We start from the raw sequence: 17,586 nt of genomic DNA, 5'->3' as shown, positions 1-17,586 counted from the left end.
GGGAGAAAGTCAGCCCAGCACCACCGGTTGTTGGCTTGGAGCTGACTAGGAACCTAGCCTTGGCTTTGTCCTGTTTGCAGTGGTCATGGTGAATGGGGATCATCGCATTGGGATCTTTGCTAAAAGGGCAATTCAAGCTGGTGAAGAGCTCTTCTTTGATTACAGGTGAGGTGGCCGGAAATGGTCCTTGGGAGGGAGAATTGATTTGGGGACTTAAGGTGGGTGGAATGGAGGAAGGAGACAGTCTTATGGTGGTGGTCAAGTCTTTCTCTTTGTTCTACTCTCGGGTACCTTGCGTCAGTTGTAAACTGCTCTGAGGGACGGGGAGAGGGAGCAAAATGGAGGGGATTCCATCTGTTCACTCACAAAAGCCTTGACAGTAACCTGGTTCCTCCTGCTCCGGGACAGGTACAGCCAAGCCGATGCCCTCAAGTACGTGGGGATCGAGAGGGAGACCGATGTCCTTTAGCCCTCCCGGGCCCCACGCCAGCGCTTATGGTGGCAGCACTGTCTTTGCTTCATGCACACACCACCGCTGCTCGAGTTTCCTGCACTACGTGTCTCCCACACCGAGAATCCCCCCCCCACTCCCTCTGCAGCGAGGCCTCGGCTGTGGCCAGTGGGAACAAGCGGTCTCAGTGAGAGGGGACACAGAGGCAGCTAGGGCTTGGGCCCCCAGGAGAGAGAGTTGCAGAAGTGGGAGACCGAGTCTCAGGCCTCAGAGGGAGAGAGCGCGGGCTAGGGGTGGGTGATTCCGTGGTTTCTGGTCCGCTACGCAGGCTGTGGGCCTCGGCAGTCAACCTAGGCAGTTCCTCACCTGCACTGGCCTGTAATTCTAACTTTCCAAGTCAAGGGTCCTTGTGTAATTGGGTCGCCGGCATCTCTCTCTGTGGTCATAGGGCCTGGAGAGGACTGGCTCAGTGAAGTTTGGTACCCAGAGCTTATGAGTGGCCTGCGTCAAGGGCGAGCCTGGCGGGTGGCACAGACTGACTTCAGAGGGGAGACGGGTCACCTTACTACCTCTTCCCTCCTGGCAGGGTTCAAATTCAAAGAGTGTGGGTTCCGAGTGTGGATATTCAACACTGGGAGAAGGAGAGCTAAGTGCTGTTCTTCCATAGAGAGCGAGAGCCATCCTGGTGACCGCAGTTCAACTGCTGAGCCTGGGGCCCAAGAGGCTCTGAGAAACCTTCTCTACTCTGGAGATGGGTGGATACATTTTCAGATTCCCGAAAGCCGGCGCCAGTCTGCTGCTGGCTCCTCCCGAAGCTGTGGCTCGGCGCCGGCAGGCGACCCTCGTGCTGCTACTGAAGGAGCAGGGGGTCGTGCCGGGCTGCGCAGGAGCACGCTGGTTCCAGGCTATGGAGTTGTCTTCAGGCCTTTCATTCCCTCTAGAGGCTGGGCCCACAGGGCCTCTGTTGCTTATCTCTTCTGGGTAGATGGGCGAAGGCCTGGACTAGAGAGGGGTGAGGTTCTGAAGGTGATTTACTTTCCTGTCTGATGCACCTGCTGTTGGAAAGGGTAGTTGAGTGTTTGGAGGTGGGTGAGGGGCTCCCAAGTTGCACGTGCTTAGGACGGCATCACGCTCGCCACGCACACTGGCAGAGGGTATTTGAAGCGTAGAGAGGAAGCAGGCCAACCTCCTGCGCCAGTCCACGGTGCCATTCTCTCTGGGAGTCCCGATGAGCAAAGCACTTTATTTCTTTGAGAAGGTCTGCAGATTGAGGTGAAGTTTGAGCTGAGGTCTCTGGGGTCCCTGCCCAAATCCCATTCCTAAGGGAAGGGGAAGGACGGGGGTTGGAAGATTCCCCTCCAGTTCTGTCTCAGCTCCTGGTGGAGTAAGGAGGAGCTTCCTTGCCACACAAGACGTAAATGAGGATGGGGCCGGCTCGAGGAGCTACCCCTGTGGTCTATGGCCGGTGTGCTGAGCTGGCAGGGAATAAGGAGCATTGTGCTGGGTAAAAAGGATGTGGGCAGAGACAGGCTGGCCCAGGGAATATTGGAGTAGGGAGCCGGCTTCTCTTTTCTCGAGGGAATCCAAGCCTTTCTTCCCTAGTCTATACTGACCCCTCCCTTTCTCCAACCCCACTGGCTGTCCCATGAAGCAAGGAGTGGGGTTCCCTCTGGCCAAACTGTCGCCTAGGGATTTTGGTGGAACGTGCACACACACTCACATATCCTCACGCACCACACTTGTGGGCACACATGCACTCAGCCCTGAGCACACGCCCAGCCGGCTCCTGACGGAAGCCTCTTCCCACCTGACTGGTCAGCCCCACCATGATTCTGAAATCTCCATCTGCAGTGGTTTGTATTCATTGTGTACTGGAGACACCACCTAACTGGACTGTGGGCTCTGAAGTACTCGTAAATTACAGGGAACTACCAGAGACAAATGAAGGAGGAGTTGGGTCTGTCTGAAATGGGGCTGGCTGTGAGGAAAAGATGGGCAACAGGTTATATCCAGCCGTTGAGAGGCTAGACTGATCCCCCTCTTCCCTCAGTGTGCAGAATCCCCTCCTTCCCAGTTTCAGACCACTAATACTCCTGTTCCGCCAGCATTCCCATCCTGTTCCCCTCGCTGTCCCCCCACCCCACACCTTCAGTGACGGGTCTCAACCTCTCCCCCCAGACCGTGGAATGACAGAGCAAGGTGGTGGGCACTGTGGGGGGGGGGGGCTGGTATATGTGCGGCTTTATTGCCAGTGAATTTCACGCACTTTAAAATCCTGTGGCTCGTGACCTCTTACCTGAATAAAGTGGTAGAATCCATCTTGGCAAGTCGTGTACTGTGTACTTTGGGGCTGGAAGGATCCAGGGGCGTCAGTACAGGGGCAGCTCGGACTGACGCGCTAGCATTCTGATCCCCACTTGTCCACTGATCTGGGGTTAGGGGAGGAGAAGCGTTTGGCGAGAGCCAATCTGGCTCCTGGTCAGTGATGCAAGGACTCTGAAGGCTCCCCGTAGAAATTCCTGAGCCCTCAGATGGGGTCCTTTAAAATCATCCCGCTTATCCCCTCGCCACGACGCCAGCTACCACGCACAGACTGGGGCTCTGCCACTCTGCTTTATTAGGACGGCTCAGGCTCTGAGCGCACGGCTTCAGAGTGGAGGCTGGGTCGGACTGGGTGAGTGGCCAGCAAACCTCACGAGACTTCCAACACAGGAGAAGCAAAAACCACAGACTGTGGGCACAGCACAGGACAGTCGATTGATTTTTTCTTTTATATATAAACTGATAATTAGAAAATTAGAGTAATATATAGAGTTTCTCTAGAGAGAGCTTTTGCAACAAAAAATATATATAAAGAATAGGACCTCCCGGGCAAACGAAGCAGCATCTCTGAGCGGAGGAAAGAGGACTCCTCATGCACTGGAGAGGGGGCCAAGCCTTTGGACAGGCACCAAGGCTATTGCATATCTTGGAAGAGGGAGGAAGAATAGAGGGCTGGCTAGTCGGTGTGTCTGCATTATTCTCTCTACATTGCAAGTTTTTTTTTATGGCTTTGGCTAAAGCATGTGAAGCAGCGGAGGTACTAAGGTGCTAAAAGCGAGGCCTCTTGGTCTCTGTACGAAACAAAAAAGAGAGGGTGGGGAACAGCAACAAAGCCCTCCCTAACCCCCAACTGAGTGGAAGCAGATGGAAGACATTCTGCAGGGCAGGGGGGAGGCTAGGGGATATGATTTAGCAGCCTCCTCCCCCCATGCCCTGTGCATCCCTGCAATCCCACACATCTGTCCCTGCTGAGATTGAATATTTGAAGGGAAGCAGTTAATCTCCCTTGCACTCTGTTGTTAATCCCTGGCAGCAGCTGGGACAGGGATGGCAGAGAGGGCCTGTCTCTACCCCATGGAGCTTCTCCTTTGGGGCAGGCAAACAACCAGGAGCCTGGGGAAACGGGGACGGGGAGAGCATTGCTTTAGGCAGTGAGGTTGGCCACTCCCTTTGGTCCCATCTGTAGCTCTGCCTACCAGACTTGGCAGGAGGGGCATCCTCTGGATGAGCAGAACCAGCTAAGAGGAGCCAAATGTCCCTGACATGGTGGGGAGAGGTGGGAATTGGGAGATTCAGAGGAGATGGACTTGGTCCCTAAAGCCCTTCTCCTGATTCATTCAGACCTGGACTCCTCCAGGATCTGGGGAAGATTTTGGTCCCGGGGGCCAGGGGCTGGGCCTGGAGCTGGGGCTGGGGCTGGGGCTGGGGCTGGGGCTGGGGCTGGGGCTGGTGTAGGGGCCGGGACCTGGGTAGCGCCTGAAGTAGGTAGGGGAGGTTTGCTGCCAGGATGGTAATCATGGGTGGCCTTGGGCTCGTTGGTGTGGTAGGAGCCCTTGTAGCGATGATTTTGCAGATAGAAGAGCACCAACATCCCCACCAGCCCCAGCAGCAAGAAGGCCACCAAAACTGAAAGGGAAAGAAGGAACAATTCAGAGCCGTTCTTGGGGGTATCTCCACAGACACACATGTATGCTTTTGGCCAAAAGGATGCATGTATGACTGTCCGCAGTTGGAGCGTGGCAAGCCAGGCCCAAGTGTCCGGCAGGTCTGAATTCCTGGCTTAACCCCTGGTGTCTTTGATTTCTAGTATTCTCTTTCCACATCCCTGGAGTTACCCCAGTTTCTCGCCTCTCTGGAGGTTACTGCACCCCCTTTCCTCATCCTTTAGCTATAGCGCCATTTTAATATTTCATTTCAGTTAAAAGTCCATAGCATCCTCAAACCTTAAAGAATCTCCAGCTCAATTCTCTCCTACCGTCCGCACAGCCTAGCTCATGTGTGTGTGCACCCCCACACACCTAGTGCCTTCGCCCCCCTCAGCCCTGGGGATACGGGGCACGGAGGGGATGCCCACGGAGGGTAGAATTAGGTCAGGGTAGTGATCATGCTACTCACAGCCTAAAAGTATGGCCACCCATCCCTCATCGTGGTAGTACGGGAAGTCTGAAGAGGAGAAAGCCCCAGTTAGGAGAAGCCTCCTCCGTGTTAAGAATCGTTTCCCTTCCCTGTCGACCATCCCTCTTCTGTGTGTGCCCTGGACCTACCTGGGGGCAGATACCAGGGATCCAGCTCAGGTGGCACCTCTGCGACAAGACGTGGCATGGCCCCGCAGTTAGATTCAGACAGTTCGCCCTGAACTCGAAGGGCCTCGGCTAGCTCAGCGGTCATGGGGCGAGGGGCTCGGAAGTGGGTCTTGAGGGGAGCCACGTTGTTGAATCGAACACCAGACAGGCAGCCCGAGAACCCCGGTGTGTTGTAGCGCTGGATCTCTGGGTCGATGACCCCGGTCTCTGAGGGAGAGGCAGGCCCAGAGGGACGGGGGCTGGGGCCACCCCTAGGCTCGCCCCGCTCACCGCTCGCCGTCCACAGGTTTCCTGCTCCTCCCGATCACCGCCTTCGCAGCCGGTCCCAGGTCCCTCGCTCCTCTGGGCTCCAGGGGCTTCGCCCACAACCCCTCACCCCAAACACTCGCACCCACAGCTCACCCATAACACGCCCTAGATACAAGGCCTTGGGTGAGTCCAGCTGGCTGTCCACCAACAGCGAGAACTTCTGTTCTGTCAGCGGGAAGTAGTCCACCTGAGGGGGAGGGAGAACCAGAGGCTGACGAAGCCAAGACCCCGCTGAACCCCCGTGCCGCCCCCGCTGCTGGGGAGCCCTCGCTCAGTCCTGGGTGGACAGCCACCCAGATGAAGGATTCGGCGTGGAAAACCCAACAGCCTCATCTGGGCCTTGTCGTTGCAGCCACCAGGGGTTTGACTTTGTGGAAAACTTTGTGGCGCCCATTCGCTGACTTTTAAAACAGACGTAAGAACGCCTGCCTCCCCGAGCGAGCTCCCAGGGCACGTGTGAGGGTCCCGGGAGGCAAAACACAGGAGACTCCTCTGTGAACTGGGATGTGCCCTACTCGTGCTACAGAGCTGGCCTTTCCCCCGGGGGCGCAACCTGGGCGCCGTCTGGGCTGGTCTGCCTCCCTCCGCGCGCACCTGGATGAAGAGGTTGCGGTAGACGCGGGTGATGTTGACGCTGTGCGGCTGGCCGTCAGTGACGGGCCTCGTGGTCAGTTGGTACACGTAGGGGCTGGTGCCCAGCTGATACCGCAGCTGCAGGGTCCCTGTGGGATGGGGGGGAGAAGGGGCGTCTCCTCTGGGCTCCCACAGCCCCCTGTCTTCGGAGAGCGCTCGGGGGGCCTTGAACGAGCGAACCAGTAGTTGTCAGAGTGGAGGGCGCGCTGCCGGAAGCTGGAGCTGGGGCGGGAGGGGGGCTGTGGGACCTTTACCGTCTTCCTTGATGAGCACGGCCATGTAGTCCCGCACGAAGGAGCTGACATAGAGCAGGACGGCGGGGGCGGAGTCTGTGCTGAAGCTGAAGGACACCTCCTCTCCCGTGACGTTGTAGACAGGCCCGCGGTACCCGGGCACTGGCCGGCCGGGCCGGGGGTATTCGGGCAGACGGTACCCGGGCCCGTGGTAGCCAGGCACGTAGCCCGGGGTGTCATAGCCAGGGACGTAGCCCGGCTCGTAGCCCGGCACCGGCCGGCTCAGCATGTGCGAGAACTCCCGGGCGGCCGAGCGCAGCGCCGACTGCAGGTTGTAGCGCATCCAGGTGCCGGGCTCAAAGAAACCGCCGATATCTGAAGGCAGATGGAGTGAGGTCAGGGCCCCCACTCCCGGATTCGGATACTGTTATGTCATCCTCGCCGCCGCCCTGGGACCTTGCCGCGGTCACAGCATGCCTCCATTCACCGGTAGGTCCCCTTGTCCCAGAAATGGAATCTGTCCCAGAATGGAATCTTAAAACCATGAGAAATGGAAAAGATCATCCAGTACAACCCGTGCCTTTGACAGATGGGGAGACTGAGGCACAGAACTGGCTACTGACTGCCATAAGGATATGCAGTACGCGGAGAGCCAAGATTAGAACCGAGGTATCATGGGGACGCCTGGGGGGCTCAGTCGTTTAAGCATCTGCCTTCGGCTCTGGTCATGATCCCGGGGTCCTGGGATCGAGCCCCACATCGGTCTCCCTGCTCAGCGGGGAGTCAGCTTCTCCCTCTCCCTCTGCCCACCACTCCCCCTGCTTGTGCTCGCTCTCTGACAAATAAATAAAATCTTAAAAAAAAAAAAAAAAGAATCGAGGTATGGTGACCCCCTCTGGTACACTCGCCACCACTCACACTTCCAAACCAAGACGAAAGGTCCTCTGCTGGTCCCCGAGTCCCTGCATCTCCCTGCTCCGGCAGACTTCGCACACCGTGAACCTACCTGCGTGCACATCCTCCTAGGCCAGCCTTAGGAAGGATGCAGTCTGGGTGCATGTGCGGAATCTTGCGGTGCTGAATGTCAAGGCTTGCCTTAACCGAGAACCGGGCTGTAAGACGTGTTTTAGGAGCTCAGCGATTATCAACTAGGAAATGGCATAGGAGGGCATCGCGCCGCCTGCGGTGGGTATGCTTGCAAGGGGGCTAATCTGTGCTATCTTGGTGACAGTGGGAAGATGGGGAAGTTATCTGCCGGTTGCTTTTGAGTTCCTTTAGTACCAGCCAACTGTACCGTCCCTTCCTTGCCCCACTTTATGACTTGGAGTCGCCCGGCATCTTCAGCTGCCGGATGGCCCCGCCTCAGCACTCAGGAACCCAGGGACAGCTCTAGTTTTCCCTGGTGCTGACCCTGCACCCTCCGTCCTTCCCTTGCCCTCCCTGCACCCCGCTGCGCCCTAGGGCTCCGGGTCTCCCATAAGCAGCCGCACTGACCGTGGTTGCAGTACGGCCCATCGAAAGCCGTGAGGTCACAGTCACACGTGTAGTAGCTGTACCGCTCCACACAGCGGCCTCCGTGGAAACAGGGGAACCGGGGGTGGGCGCAACGGCCCGTGCAGTTGGGTGAGGTACCCTCTGAGGCGTTGGCACGGCCCTCCAGGTTCAGAGTCACTCCGTTCAGACGCATCGCCCTCAAGCAACCCACGAAGGGGCGCCTCTTAAGCTCTGCAGATCCTGGGAAGGGCGGGCCGGTCAAGAAATGGGTGTAGAGCCAGAGACGGGTAAGTATTGGGGTTGGGGAGGGAGCTAAGGGGAACGAAATCATGGCATAAAATCCATGGCCTAGAGAGGAGAGGTGAGCTCTTGGCCCACTCTGCAGCAGAGGGCATGGGGACCTCAGGCACGGGGCTCCTGGAAGCCAGGGGAGCTGCGGTGAGAGGGCGGGAAGGCGCAGGAGGCCTCAGACCCGGCGCAGGGTTGCTGCTCACCGACATAAAGGGGCTGGTCGTACTCCAGCCAGAGGTAGGTCTGCAGGGGCATGGGCCGCAGCACCCAGGGCCGGTGGTCCACACGGAGCCGGGCCTGCTTCACGTTGATTTCCGCCCGGACCAGGTGCCACTCGTCGTCGTTGAATTCAAAGTCATCCGAGTGTACTGTTAGGTTCTCATCCCCATTCCCCACATCGAAGGCGAAGACCACATCCCGGGATGCTGGACAACGCAGGGGTGGGGAGAAAGGACTCAGACCTCACAGATTCCTCACCCCATACAAGCTCTCTTCTTCGCTCCTCAGAGCTCCTTGAAGGTCCCTCCAGTTTGTCCTCAGTCTGGGACAAAACCCACCAACTCCTTAAAACCTTATGCTCCTGGTCTCTCCCAAATTTGCAGATCCTTGGAGCCAGCTTCCCAGCCCCACTTCTGAGGTTAGAAGCATAGCCAGTCCGGTAGGAAACACCTCAGGAGCCCAGCTGCCTTATCCACATGTGCGGGGCCTGAAGCCCGGAGAGCTGAAGTGAGTGCCCAAGCTCACAGAGCCAGCCAGCTACCAAGACAGACCCGGGTCTAGAACCTACTGTTACCCAAAGCCCTTTCCGTGCTGCCATCTGCCCTTGTCCCTTCCCCCAGCCTCTGCCTACCCCACCTCGGCCCAGAGAGCTCCGTCCAGCCCACGCCCCTCCCGGCGTCTGCCCGCTCACTGTTGAGTTCCACCCGCACGTAAGGCCGGCGCCACTGGCAGTAAGGGCCCCCCATATTCTCTAGGAAGACTCCCGAGGGAGCCGAGGTCCTGAAGTAGAAGGAGACATCAAGGCTGTGGTTGGCACGGATGGGGGGAAAGCGTAGGGCAGCCCCAGTGTGGAAGGAGATGGTGTTCCAGGAATTCCCTGCAAAAGCAGAAGGAGGCAGGCCTTGTCAGGGAGGTCGGAGGGTGAAGGAAGGGAGCCCCCGGTGGGGTGGGGGAAGATAGGGCAGCGGGGACGGCTGGGGGCGGGGAGCCAAGGGGAGGAGAAGGGGTCTAATGAAAGAGAATGAGGTGCAGGGCACAACACAGAAGGGGTCCCATCCCAGCAGGAGCTGGGTGTCTGGCAGGATGTCCTAGAGACCCGCAGTGGGTCAGGTGGCCTAAATTTTGGAAACTGGAGAGCCAACCCTGGGAGGGCACACACAAGGGGTCTGCCACTCACGATCGCCATAGCAGCGCAGAGGCCTCAGGAAGAACTGGGCCTCAGAATTGGAGCGGTTCGTATCCCCCACCACCACCTGGGTGACGGGCAAATGGTCCACAAAGGTCAGCAGTCCCTTGTCGGTTCTCCTGTGGGGGCAGGATGCAGTGGTTCAGGCCCTGCTGTTCTGCTGCCCCTGGAATCCTGAATGCCCTGTCCCTTCGCCCCTCACCACTGGGGCTGGTCGGCATCACAGTTACAGTGCAGAGCGGGGTCCACGCAGCTCCGGTCCAGACCACAGGCACAGCGCTGGATCCCAGGCTGCGAGCCTCCCCAGTAGAAGTGCTGCTCCTCATTTCGGCCAATCCAAAAGCTGTAGGGGTAGCCTCCTGGGGAAGACGTGGAGGCCGTTTCCAGGCCTCAGCCCTCCACTAGCCCCGGGGCTCTTCTCCCCTTTCCAACCCGCCCAGATCCTTGCTCGAATGTTCAAGAGCTCCAGCTGAGCCCTCTGGTTCCCTCCTCCCAAGCCCCCATGGGTCTCTCCTCCAGCGCTGCACCTTGCCCGCCGTGGCCCAGGCCCTCAGTGGCCCAGGCCCTCACCAGCAGTGTTGAGTAGCCGGGAATTGTAGCAGGAGAACTCGATCCACTGTTCACAGTGCTGAGAAGCATTGGCCAGGGCACTGACTTCCTCCCAAGAGGCATTCCAGTACTGGATGGCCCCCAGGAATGGCCGCTCCATGCTAGAACCTGTCACCCGAGTTGTCCACAGCCTGTCATGCCGCACAACTGTCCACGCTCGGTTTTCTGGGGGAGTGGAAGGGACAGAGCTTTGGCTCGAGATGGGCATTCTCTACCCATCTCCCTGCCCACCTCCACCACCGCTGCTGCTCCTCAGAGCCAATAAATGTGGCCAGCAGCTCTGTTCCAGCCCAGCTCTGGGCCCCCGACCCTGGAGGCTGGAGATGGGACAGCTGGACTGGATCGGGAAGCTGGAATTTATCTGCAAAGCTAGATTACAAATTCCTGAGTGTCCCCTTTCCCTTCTGTCATCCTTTACCCCCCACCACAGATCAGTCTTGCTGGACCCTGTCTCCCCACTTCAATCCCGTTTCCCCCACACCCCCTCACAGCGCTGTCAGCTGCCCCTTCACCACCCATCAGAGCCACTGACCTCGGATATCACAGTACACCACAAATGGCTTCAGGGGGCCACTGCCATCAGGATCAATGGTGAAGTTTCCAGAAGTTTTCCCACTGAGTCGATAAGCCTCACAAGATTCCTTATACAGAGCTGGTAGGTCATGGGGTGGGGTTATGGGGTCAGAGGGCTAGGAGGGCCAGTCCTACCAGCTCTAGCAGCCTCGTGATCCCCAGCAGCCTCCTGGCCTCCCCTGCCCCGGAGTGGCCCCCATCCCCCAGCCGGCTTACGTTGGTGACAGGTCTCTCCCTTGTAGCCTGTCAGTTCACAATAGCAGATGAAGTCATCCCAGGACTGGTAGCAGCGTCCATCATGCTCACACATGTTAGGGCTACACCTAGGGAAGAGGGTCAGCACCAAGGGAAGGCGCCTTACTGTGAGCGTGAGCGTGGGGTCTGAGCCCTACAAACTTCCCTTCCGGCTCCTGAGAGCACCAGCACCCCGACTAACTAGCCAGATATAAGCCTAAGTGCTGGCACATTAGGCAGGCCTCAGGACTCAAGGACTACTGTTTATCCGCCCCGCCCCCCCCCGAAGAAAACCCTCTAGGACTAAGAACAGATGCTTCGTTTCCAGTCCGAGCATGTGTCACTTTAACGGAAGAACCAGGTAAAGAAGGACAAGAGGATGAGACAGGAGGTCAAGGAGGAGTCATCTCCAAGTGGGAGACTGAGGAACTGGGACCAGGAGAAGGGAGATTATTGAGAAAGGCCCCTCCCGTTGGGAGACCGCCGAAGAGGGCTTTGGCGGGGTCACCTCTTGCAGGGAGAGGGGCTTCTGGATACCTATCAGTGATGCCACATGTGTCAAAGAGGACCTCAGCATAGTATCCAAGCCGCCGGCCCTCCACCAGAGTCAGGTTGACCAGTTGACCATCCACCTTGAGCAGCTCCATGCAGCCATGGAACGCCGTCTGGTTGGAGTGGCAGCCCGATCGACTGGCTGGTTTGGGACAACCTGGAGCAACCACCCCTGTGAGGCTCTCCCCAGGGGAGACCCCAGAGACCTTCCCCCAGGGAGATGCCAAAGGAAAGCCAGACATGAAGGAAGGAAGGGGGCCAAGAGACCATGGCAGTGACCTTCCAGTCCCCAAGGCTCCAGAGGGGAGAGAGGGATTTATCCCTACAAATCTCCAGGTAGCCCCATCTGAGGGGACTTTGGTGATGCCTTCCCACCCAGAAACAGGGGTCTGGCCAGGTTGGCTCCCACTTACCCCCAAAGAAGTATGAGGTGCCAGTGCGGATCAGCAAAGGGTATGAGACCCTGACCTCTGCCCCCTCCACGTCATCGATGCTGATGACTGCATGGTTCTCCTGGGCTGCAAAATTCACCTCGTGCCAAAAGCCATCATTCAGGCGGTACCCTGGAGAGGAAAAAAGGATGGTGTGGGTGTGGGAAGACACATTCTGAGATAAGGGTGTCTTGAGCAGGGAAGCAGCAACCTCACTCTGTGCCTATGTGCCCTCCATTACATTAGATATATACACACACACACACACATATATATACAACATATTAAATATAAAACATACAACATATTAAATATATAATATGTCAAATATATAATATATATAAATAATATATAACATATTAAATATAATCTGTAACATATATTAAAGATTTATTTATTTGAGAGAGAGGAGAGTGGAGAGTGCCCATGGGGGGGTGCAGAGGGAGAGGGAGAGAGAGAATCTCAAGCAGACTCCCTGCTGAGTGTGGAGCTCAACTAGGGGCACGATCTCATCACCGTGAGATCAGGACCTCAGCAGAAATCAAGAGTCAGATGCTTAACCGACTGAGCCACCCAGGCACCCCCCTCTCCATCACACTTATCACACTGAGTGGTGACATCTTTGACTGTCTTCACTAACCCTAGCAGCTGAGGCAGAGTTGGCAAAGTCGCAAACGAGTAACAAACTCTTCTGGAGCCCCCTGGAACTAGATGAGACCAGGACTCCTCAGCCTACCTGCCTCTCCCAGCAGCCTGAGCGGCTCAGATCTGACTCCTCACCCCCGCCCACTCCGTCCCATCCCCAGGGCTCAGGGTCCTCCTGCCCTGCTCCCTTCCCCCCCCCCCCACCCCTCTCCAATAAGCGAGGGGCCTCCTTGCGGGCCGCACCCGCTCCTCCTCTGCCCTTCTCTGGCCTTCTGGCGCCTCCCGCCTCCCCCCACTCTCCACCCCTCACCAGCAGCAAACTGAAGCTTCTTTCGGCCAGTCTGCGCGATGGACACGTTGATCTGCCCTTCACTGAGCATCAGCTCCACGTGGCCCAGCCCGTCCCCCAGGCGGGAGAACAGTAGCAGCCCCGTGAGATCCCAGGTGCGGAAGCGAAAGGAGACGGCGAAGCGGCCTCGGCGCGGGAAGCCAGGCACTTGCACGAAGTTGTGAGGCCCTCCGAAGTTGACCGGGTGAGGAACCGGGTCCAGGCAACGGAAGGCCACCTTACCCTGAGGACGGAAGTAAGGGGCCATCAGCATCCAAGAGAATGAATGTGCTGTCTGCCTCTGCTGGGAATTCAATTTCCGGACCGATCTAAGACCCTCCTCACGGCACTCCCTCGGGGTGTGTGCGGGGGAGGGGGTGGGACCTCCCACTCTGACCATTCCCAGCCCCCACAAACATAACCAGCTGTGGAGGGGGTCTCCAACCAAGTCGGCCCTGGGGGACTCTCTGCTGGCTATCCCGGCTTTACACCGTCTCCAGGGCGACCGCCTCCTTCGCTTCCTCCCAGCCTGGAGAGGCAACTTCCTGCTGGCTTCCTGGCGGGCACTAGAATACTCGCTGCAGGGTTGGGGTGGCGTGGGGGGCGGGGACCACACCAAAACAGACCTGGGTTCAAGACCGGACTCAACCACTGTACAACTCCGTGATCCCGGGCCCAGCCACCCCGGGGTCTCTGCACCTCATTTTCCTCAAGCATTAATTAGACCAGACCACACCTTCTTAACTGGGGGTTAGGGAGGGGTGACCTTTGCACCTCCTGTGAATCCGTGGTGCCTCCCCCACCACCCCACCACTTGAGCATTTGGCTGGGGAGAGAAGAATCCTCGGCTTTTATCCGATTCTCTTTGCTTTCCAAGCAGCTCTGATGTCCCTCCCTCCCTGATCCCCCAGCCCACTGGCCTCGAAGGTGATCCTTGAATGGCGCCGCACGGCCAGGTCTGCGATGTTCACTCGGTTGAAGATTATGTTTTCTATGCAACCTCGGAAATTATGCCGATAGGCCAGGTTCTTCTGCGCAGCGCCCACCAAACCCCCAACGTACATCTGCGGGCGGGGTGGGGGATTAGGTTCCCTGGGTGCCAGAACGCGCACGCGCACTTTCTCTCCCCTCCGCCCCACGCTTTCCCAGGCACATTTCCCCAGTATCGATGTTAAAGCTGGAAGCTCGCTGGGCCTCCCCAGGCTTGGGTGCTAGCCCTGACTCCACCACAAATTGGCTGCATGCCCTTGGGTAGGTCAATTAACCTGTCTGGGATTCTTTATCTGCAGATCAGGGCCACAGAGTTGGGCAATCCAATGGGGCAATTTTCTCATCTTGTCGGATCCCCAAAACCCAGATTTCCAGATCCCATGTCAGTTGTTCTGGGGGCGGTGCCCAGGAAATCAGCCTGCTAACAGCAATAACAGCCACAACAACCCAGGCCCGTGAGCCGCAAGTTTGCCAAGAGCTGCTAGAATATTCAGGAACTGGAAAGCACTGTCTCCCACGGACCCGCCCAGCACCCCAACTCGACTAAATAAACCACTCTGCTCACCTCGTTGTCCAGGTTCAGCCTCTCAAAGTCACCATTGAGCACAAAGCGCTGCACATAGCCGTCCAGGGTGAGGTTTGCCTCCCGGCCAAATCGGTCCACACGCACATAATGCCAGTGCTGGTCGTTGAGGACGCCACCAGCGCTCACAGTGGTGTGACCGGGCCTGGGCTGGATGGGGCTGCTGCCTGGGGGGACGGAGGAGCAGGGTCAGACCTACAACCTGGAGAGCCCCAGAGAGGCCTAGCCCCCAGGGGGAGGCAGCAGCCAGGAGCACAGAGAAGGGTTGGCACAGGGCCCAGGGCATATAGAGCTTGGACGTCCTCAGCTTGGGATGGACCGGGGTCCACCGGCGAGTATGTGACTTAGGGTAAGTCATTTAACCCCTCTGAGCCCCCGTTTTCCACTAGCTGCTTCTACTTCATCATATGGATGTTATGAAAAGCTGATGAGATACAAAATAACAACTCTTGGGTTTATATGTATATGTACACAAAGTATATATAAGGTTTCTACAATGAGGAAACAGACTGGAGAAGTGCCTTGTCCAAGGTCACACCACTGGTAGGTGGAGCTGAGACTGGCATCCAGATCGCCTGACTCGGAGTCCAGTGTTTTGCGAGCACCAAATTGTGGGTTTGGTCGGAACAGTAAGGAAGGGCGAGCTCGGGAGTGGGCGCGGCCTGGCGGGGGCGGAGCAGCGAGGGGCGTGGCCGCAGAGCCGCCGGGGTCGCCCGACTTGCGGCGGAGCTCACCCAGGCTCATGTGCAGCAGCAAGTGCGCCCCCTGCAGCTCCAGTGTCACGTAGTCGCCTTGGACGCCCTCCGCGTGCAGCAGGAGCCCGTCCTTCTCTTCGGTCTTGAAGCTGAAGGCGAACACGTCCCACAGGCTCCGGCTGACTCCTCGCGGGAAGCGGTACGAGATGGCATCATCGCCGTCGAAATAGAGCACGTCGGACTCTGCGCGAAGGACAGTGGGTGGGCCGAGGACCGGGGAGACTGTCTCCGGAGCCTCCCCTCCGCCACCCCCAGCCACGACCTCCGCACTCGTACTGTACGGGCAGCCGTAGAGGCCGAGCCTCAGGCCGATCTTGCCGCGCGGGTTCCAAGCCAGCGGCACGATGCGGATGTAGCGCGCCGTGAAGTGGTAGTGCAGGTCGTGACGCACTATCGCCGACTCGTTCACGTTGCCGAAGAAGGTCTGAGGGGGGAAGGGGAGCGGAGAGACCAGGTCCCCACCTCTGCTTCGTTTCTCTACAGCCTCCCAGCGGGCAGTTGTCACACCCAGCCAATATCAACTTCCAGAAAGGAAACTCTCCTTGATCTCCTGGGCCCTCGTGGCTTTAGAAAAACAGGTGCCCTCTCCCGCCATCCTATTATTTCCTCAAAGCTCAACTCAGATGTCCCCTCCTTCAAGAAGCTCTCCTAGATTTGACCCTAAAGTATGTGAATCCCTGTCATCTGAGAAAGTCTTGCACACATGGTGAGCTGACCGTCCCTCTGGACTGAATCCCCAGATTGGAAGTCACTGCTCCTCACGTGTGTCCCCACCATCACCTCCTCCATCTCCCCCAAGCTAGTGCCCAGCCTAGGATGCAGAACTGAGGAGGTTCTCCGAGTGTGTGCACAGGGGGCCTGGAATACCGCATTGTGCCCTTGCTGGTAGAATGGCGTCCAGCTGTCCACTCGGTCCCCGTAGAGCAGCATGTAGCGTGTGACCCAGTCCCACGAGTTAAACGAGCCCTGGGTGGCCACAGCTCGGATCCGGTGCTTCTTCATTAAGTCGATCTGGAGCCAAGGATTCGGGTCCCCAATTCGGGGAGACCATCCGCTTATGCCTATAGAAGAGGCAAGGGCTTTTACCACTGGCTCTCCCTAGCCCTCCGGAGACCCCACCACGCCTTGGGGCGGTGCCTCGCTCACCGTGCAGCCGGGCAAAGCGCGGCGTGGTGAAGAGCCCGTAGTAGGAGGAGGCGCCCAGGGAGCGTGCGTACAGAGGCCCGACCAGCTCCTCGTCACAGCCGTCTAGGTTGGGGAAACAGACATTTTGTTCGCGCGGCCCCTCCCAGGTCCTTCCAAAGACCACGCACACTGAGCAACTGGAGCTCTTCCTTCTCTGTTCTCCAGCAGCCACCCCAGCACTAACTGAAGCCATCTGCTCAACCTGGGCTGCAGCAACAGCTGCACACTCAGGGGAGGCTGCCTTCTCCTTCTGGGGGGACCCCTAGGCCAGACCTTCCCTAACTCTGTGACTGCTCCGGTACCAGCCCAGGCTTAGTACTCCCCTAAACACAACCCCAAACCTCAGCATCTTTCAGAACCGGAGTCAGCCCAAGGCACCAATCCAGCCGAAGCCTTATCATCAATCCCACTCATCAGCATCCCCAACCCTCACCAACCCCAAATCCAGGCCTTGGTCCCAAACCCAGCCAGTCATACCAGCATCACCAGCTTCATGTCCAACCTTAGCATCGGTCAGGGTCACCAACTCCTGCTTGGATTCCAGCCTCAAAATCCAGCCCCAGCCCCAAACCCTAGTCCCCAGGCCAGCTCCAAGCCCAGCCCCAGGCCCTGGCAAGACCTTAACCCCAGCTGGGATCACCAGTACCACCCTTATCCCCAACCCTCAAGCCCAGGCACCAGCTCCCGCTTGGATCCCTGTCCCAAATCCCTGCCCGGGGCCGACTGGATCCTCGGCTCCTCGGAGACCAGCACCAGCCCGGAAGCGCGCGCCAGCCTCGGAGCTGCATTGCGGAGCGCGGGGGAGAGGCAGGAAAGGATGGGAACGAGCAAGCGCGCGCCAGCCAGGGAAGGGACCCGCGACCACCTAGCCGCAATGCGGCTGGACCCGCCCTGCAGGCTTTGGACTCCCTGGCCCCACCCTGCTTGCACCTGAGCCCGGCACTCACAGTAGCCCCAGCCCCGGGCTCCTGAGACCGCGGCGAGCAGGATGCAGAGGAGCCGGAGACACATGGTGCAGGGCTGACGGGTCTCGGCGGCCGCCTCCCAGTGCCCGGCTCCGGCTAGGGCTCCAGGTCCAGCTCGGGCTCCCAGTTCTCCTCCTGGGGTTCGCAGCGGATCGCTGTCTGTGCTCCTAACTCACCCCTTCCTCTATCCTCGTCTCTCCCCCAACCCTTCTCCCTTCTCTCTCTCTCTTCTGTCGTTCCAGGTTCTCCGCGGCTCTCTCTCTCCTTCCCACCCTCTCTCCTCCCCCCTTCCCCA

At 58.4% G+C, this 17,586-nt stretch overlaps 2 protein-coding genes across 11 annotated transcripts in view; one reads left to right on the top strand and one right to left on the bottom strand.

The window, feature by feature from the left end:
- The window catches only part of EZH1 (enhancer of zeste 1 polycomb repressive complex 2 subunit), a 36,824-nt gene extending 29,113 nt beyond the window's left edge, over positions 1 to 7,711 (top strand). For 3 of the 6 annotated variants that reach the window (XM_045888874.3, XM_064583288.1, XM_045888873.3), the window contains exons 20-21: positions 81 to 165; positions 409 to 2,769. In XM_045888874.3, the coding sequence (XP_045744830.1) occupies positions 81 to 165; positions 409 to 469 (146 nt within the window). In that variant the 3' untranslated portion in view covers positions 470 to 2,769. Of the gene's footprint in view, positions 1 to 9; positions 2,770 to 6,744 lie in introns of those variants that run through there. The other 3 variants (XR_010408703.1, XM_054510805.2, XM_064583289.1) reach the window with 3 other exon arrangements.
- CNTNAP1 (contactin associated protein 1) lies at positions 1,567 to 17,537 on the bottom strand. 5 transcript variants are annotated; one of them, XM_064583285.1, is made up of 25 exons: positions 17,274 to 17,520; positions 16,288 to 16,389; positions 16,009 to 16,202; positions 15,418 to 15,565; positions 15,121 to 15,324; positions 14,369 to 14,553; positions 13,734 to 13,877; positions 12,796 to 13,057; positions 11,823 to 11,972; positions 11,395 to 11,566; positions 10,840 to 10,946; positions 10,583 to 10,702; positions 10,012 to 10,215; positions 9,644 to 9,800; positions 9,433 to 9,560; positions 8,947 to 9,132; positions 8,240 to 8,461; positions 7,746 to 7,985; positions 6,273 to 6,626; positions 5,980 to 6,107; positions 5,479 to 5,572; positions 5,038 to 5,283; positions 4,889 to 4,936; positions 2,748 to 2,880; positions 1,567 to 1,711 (listed from the first exon to the last, which is right to left on the bottom strand). In XM_064583285.1, the coding sequence occupies exons 1-25, from the start codon at positions 17,335 to 17,337 to the stop codon at positions 1,567 to 1,569; spliced, it is 4,137 nt and encodes a 1,378-aa protein (XP_064439355.1). In that variant the 5' UTR covers positions 17,338 to 17,520. The 5 variants fall into 5 exon arrangements, with proteins under 5 accessions (XP_064439355.1, XP_064439357.1, XP_054366779.1 ...); XM_054510804.2 differs by lacking the exon at positions 1,567 to 1,711 and adding an exon at positions 4,239 to 4,399 and having other exon boundaries at positions 17,274 to 17,537; XM_064583287.1 differs by lacking the exon at positions 4,889 to 4,936.
- Positions 17,538 to 17,586: the final 49 nt, after the last annotated feature.

This window comes from Mirounga angustirostris, unplaced genomic scaffold, assembly GCF_029215605.1.
Source record: "Mirounga angustirostris isolate CCGP_5_RB_7025 unplaced genomic scaffold, mMirAng1.0.hap1 SCAF_17, whole genome shotgun sequence".
Taxonomy (NCBI): Eukaryota; Metazoa; Chordata; class Mammalia; order Carnivora; family Phocidae; genus Mirounga; species Mirounga angustirostris.
The sequence above is the reverse complement of the archived record's forward strand: the minus strand, read 5'-3'. Positions and strand labels throughout refer to the sequence as shown.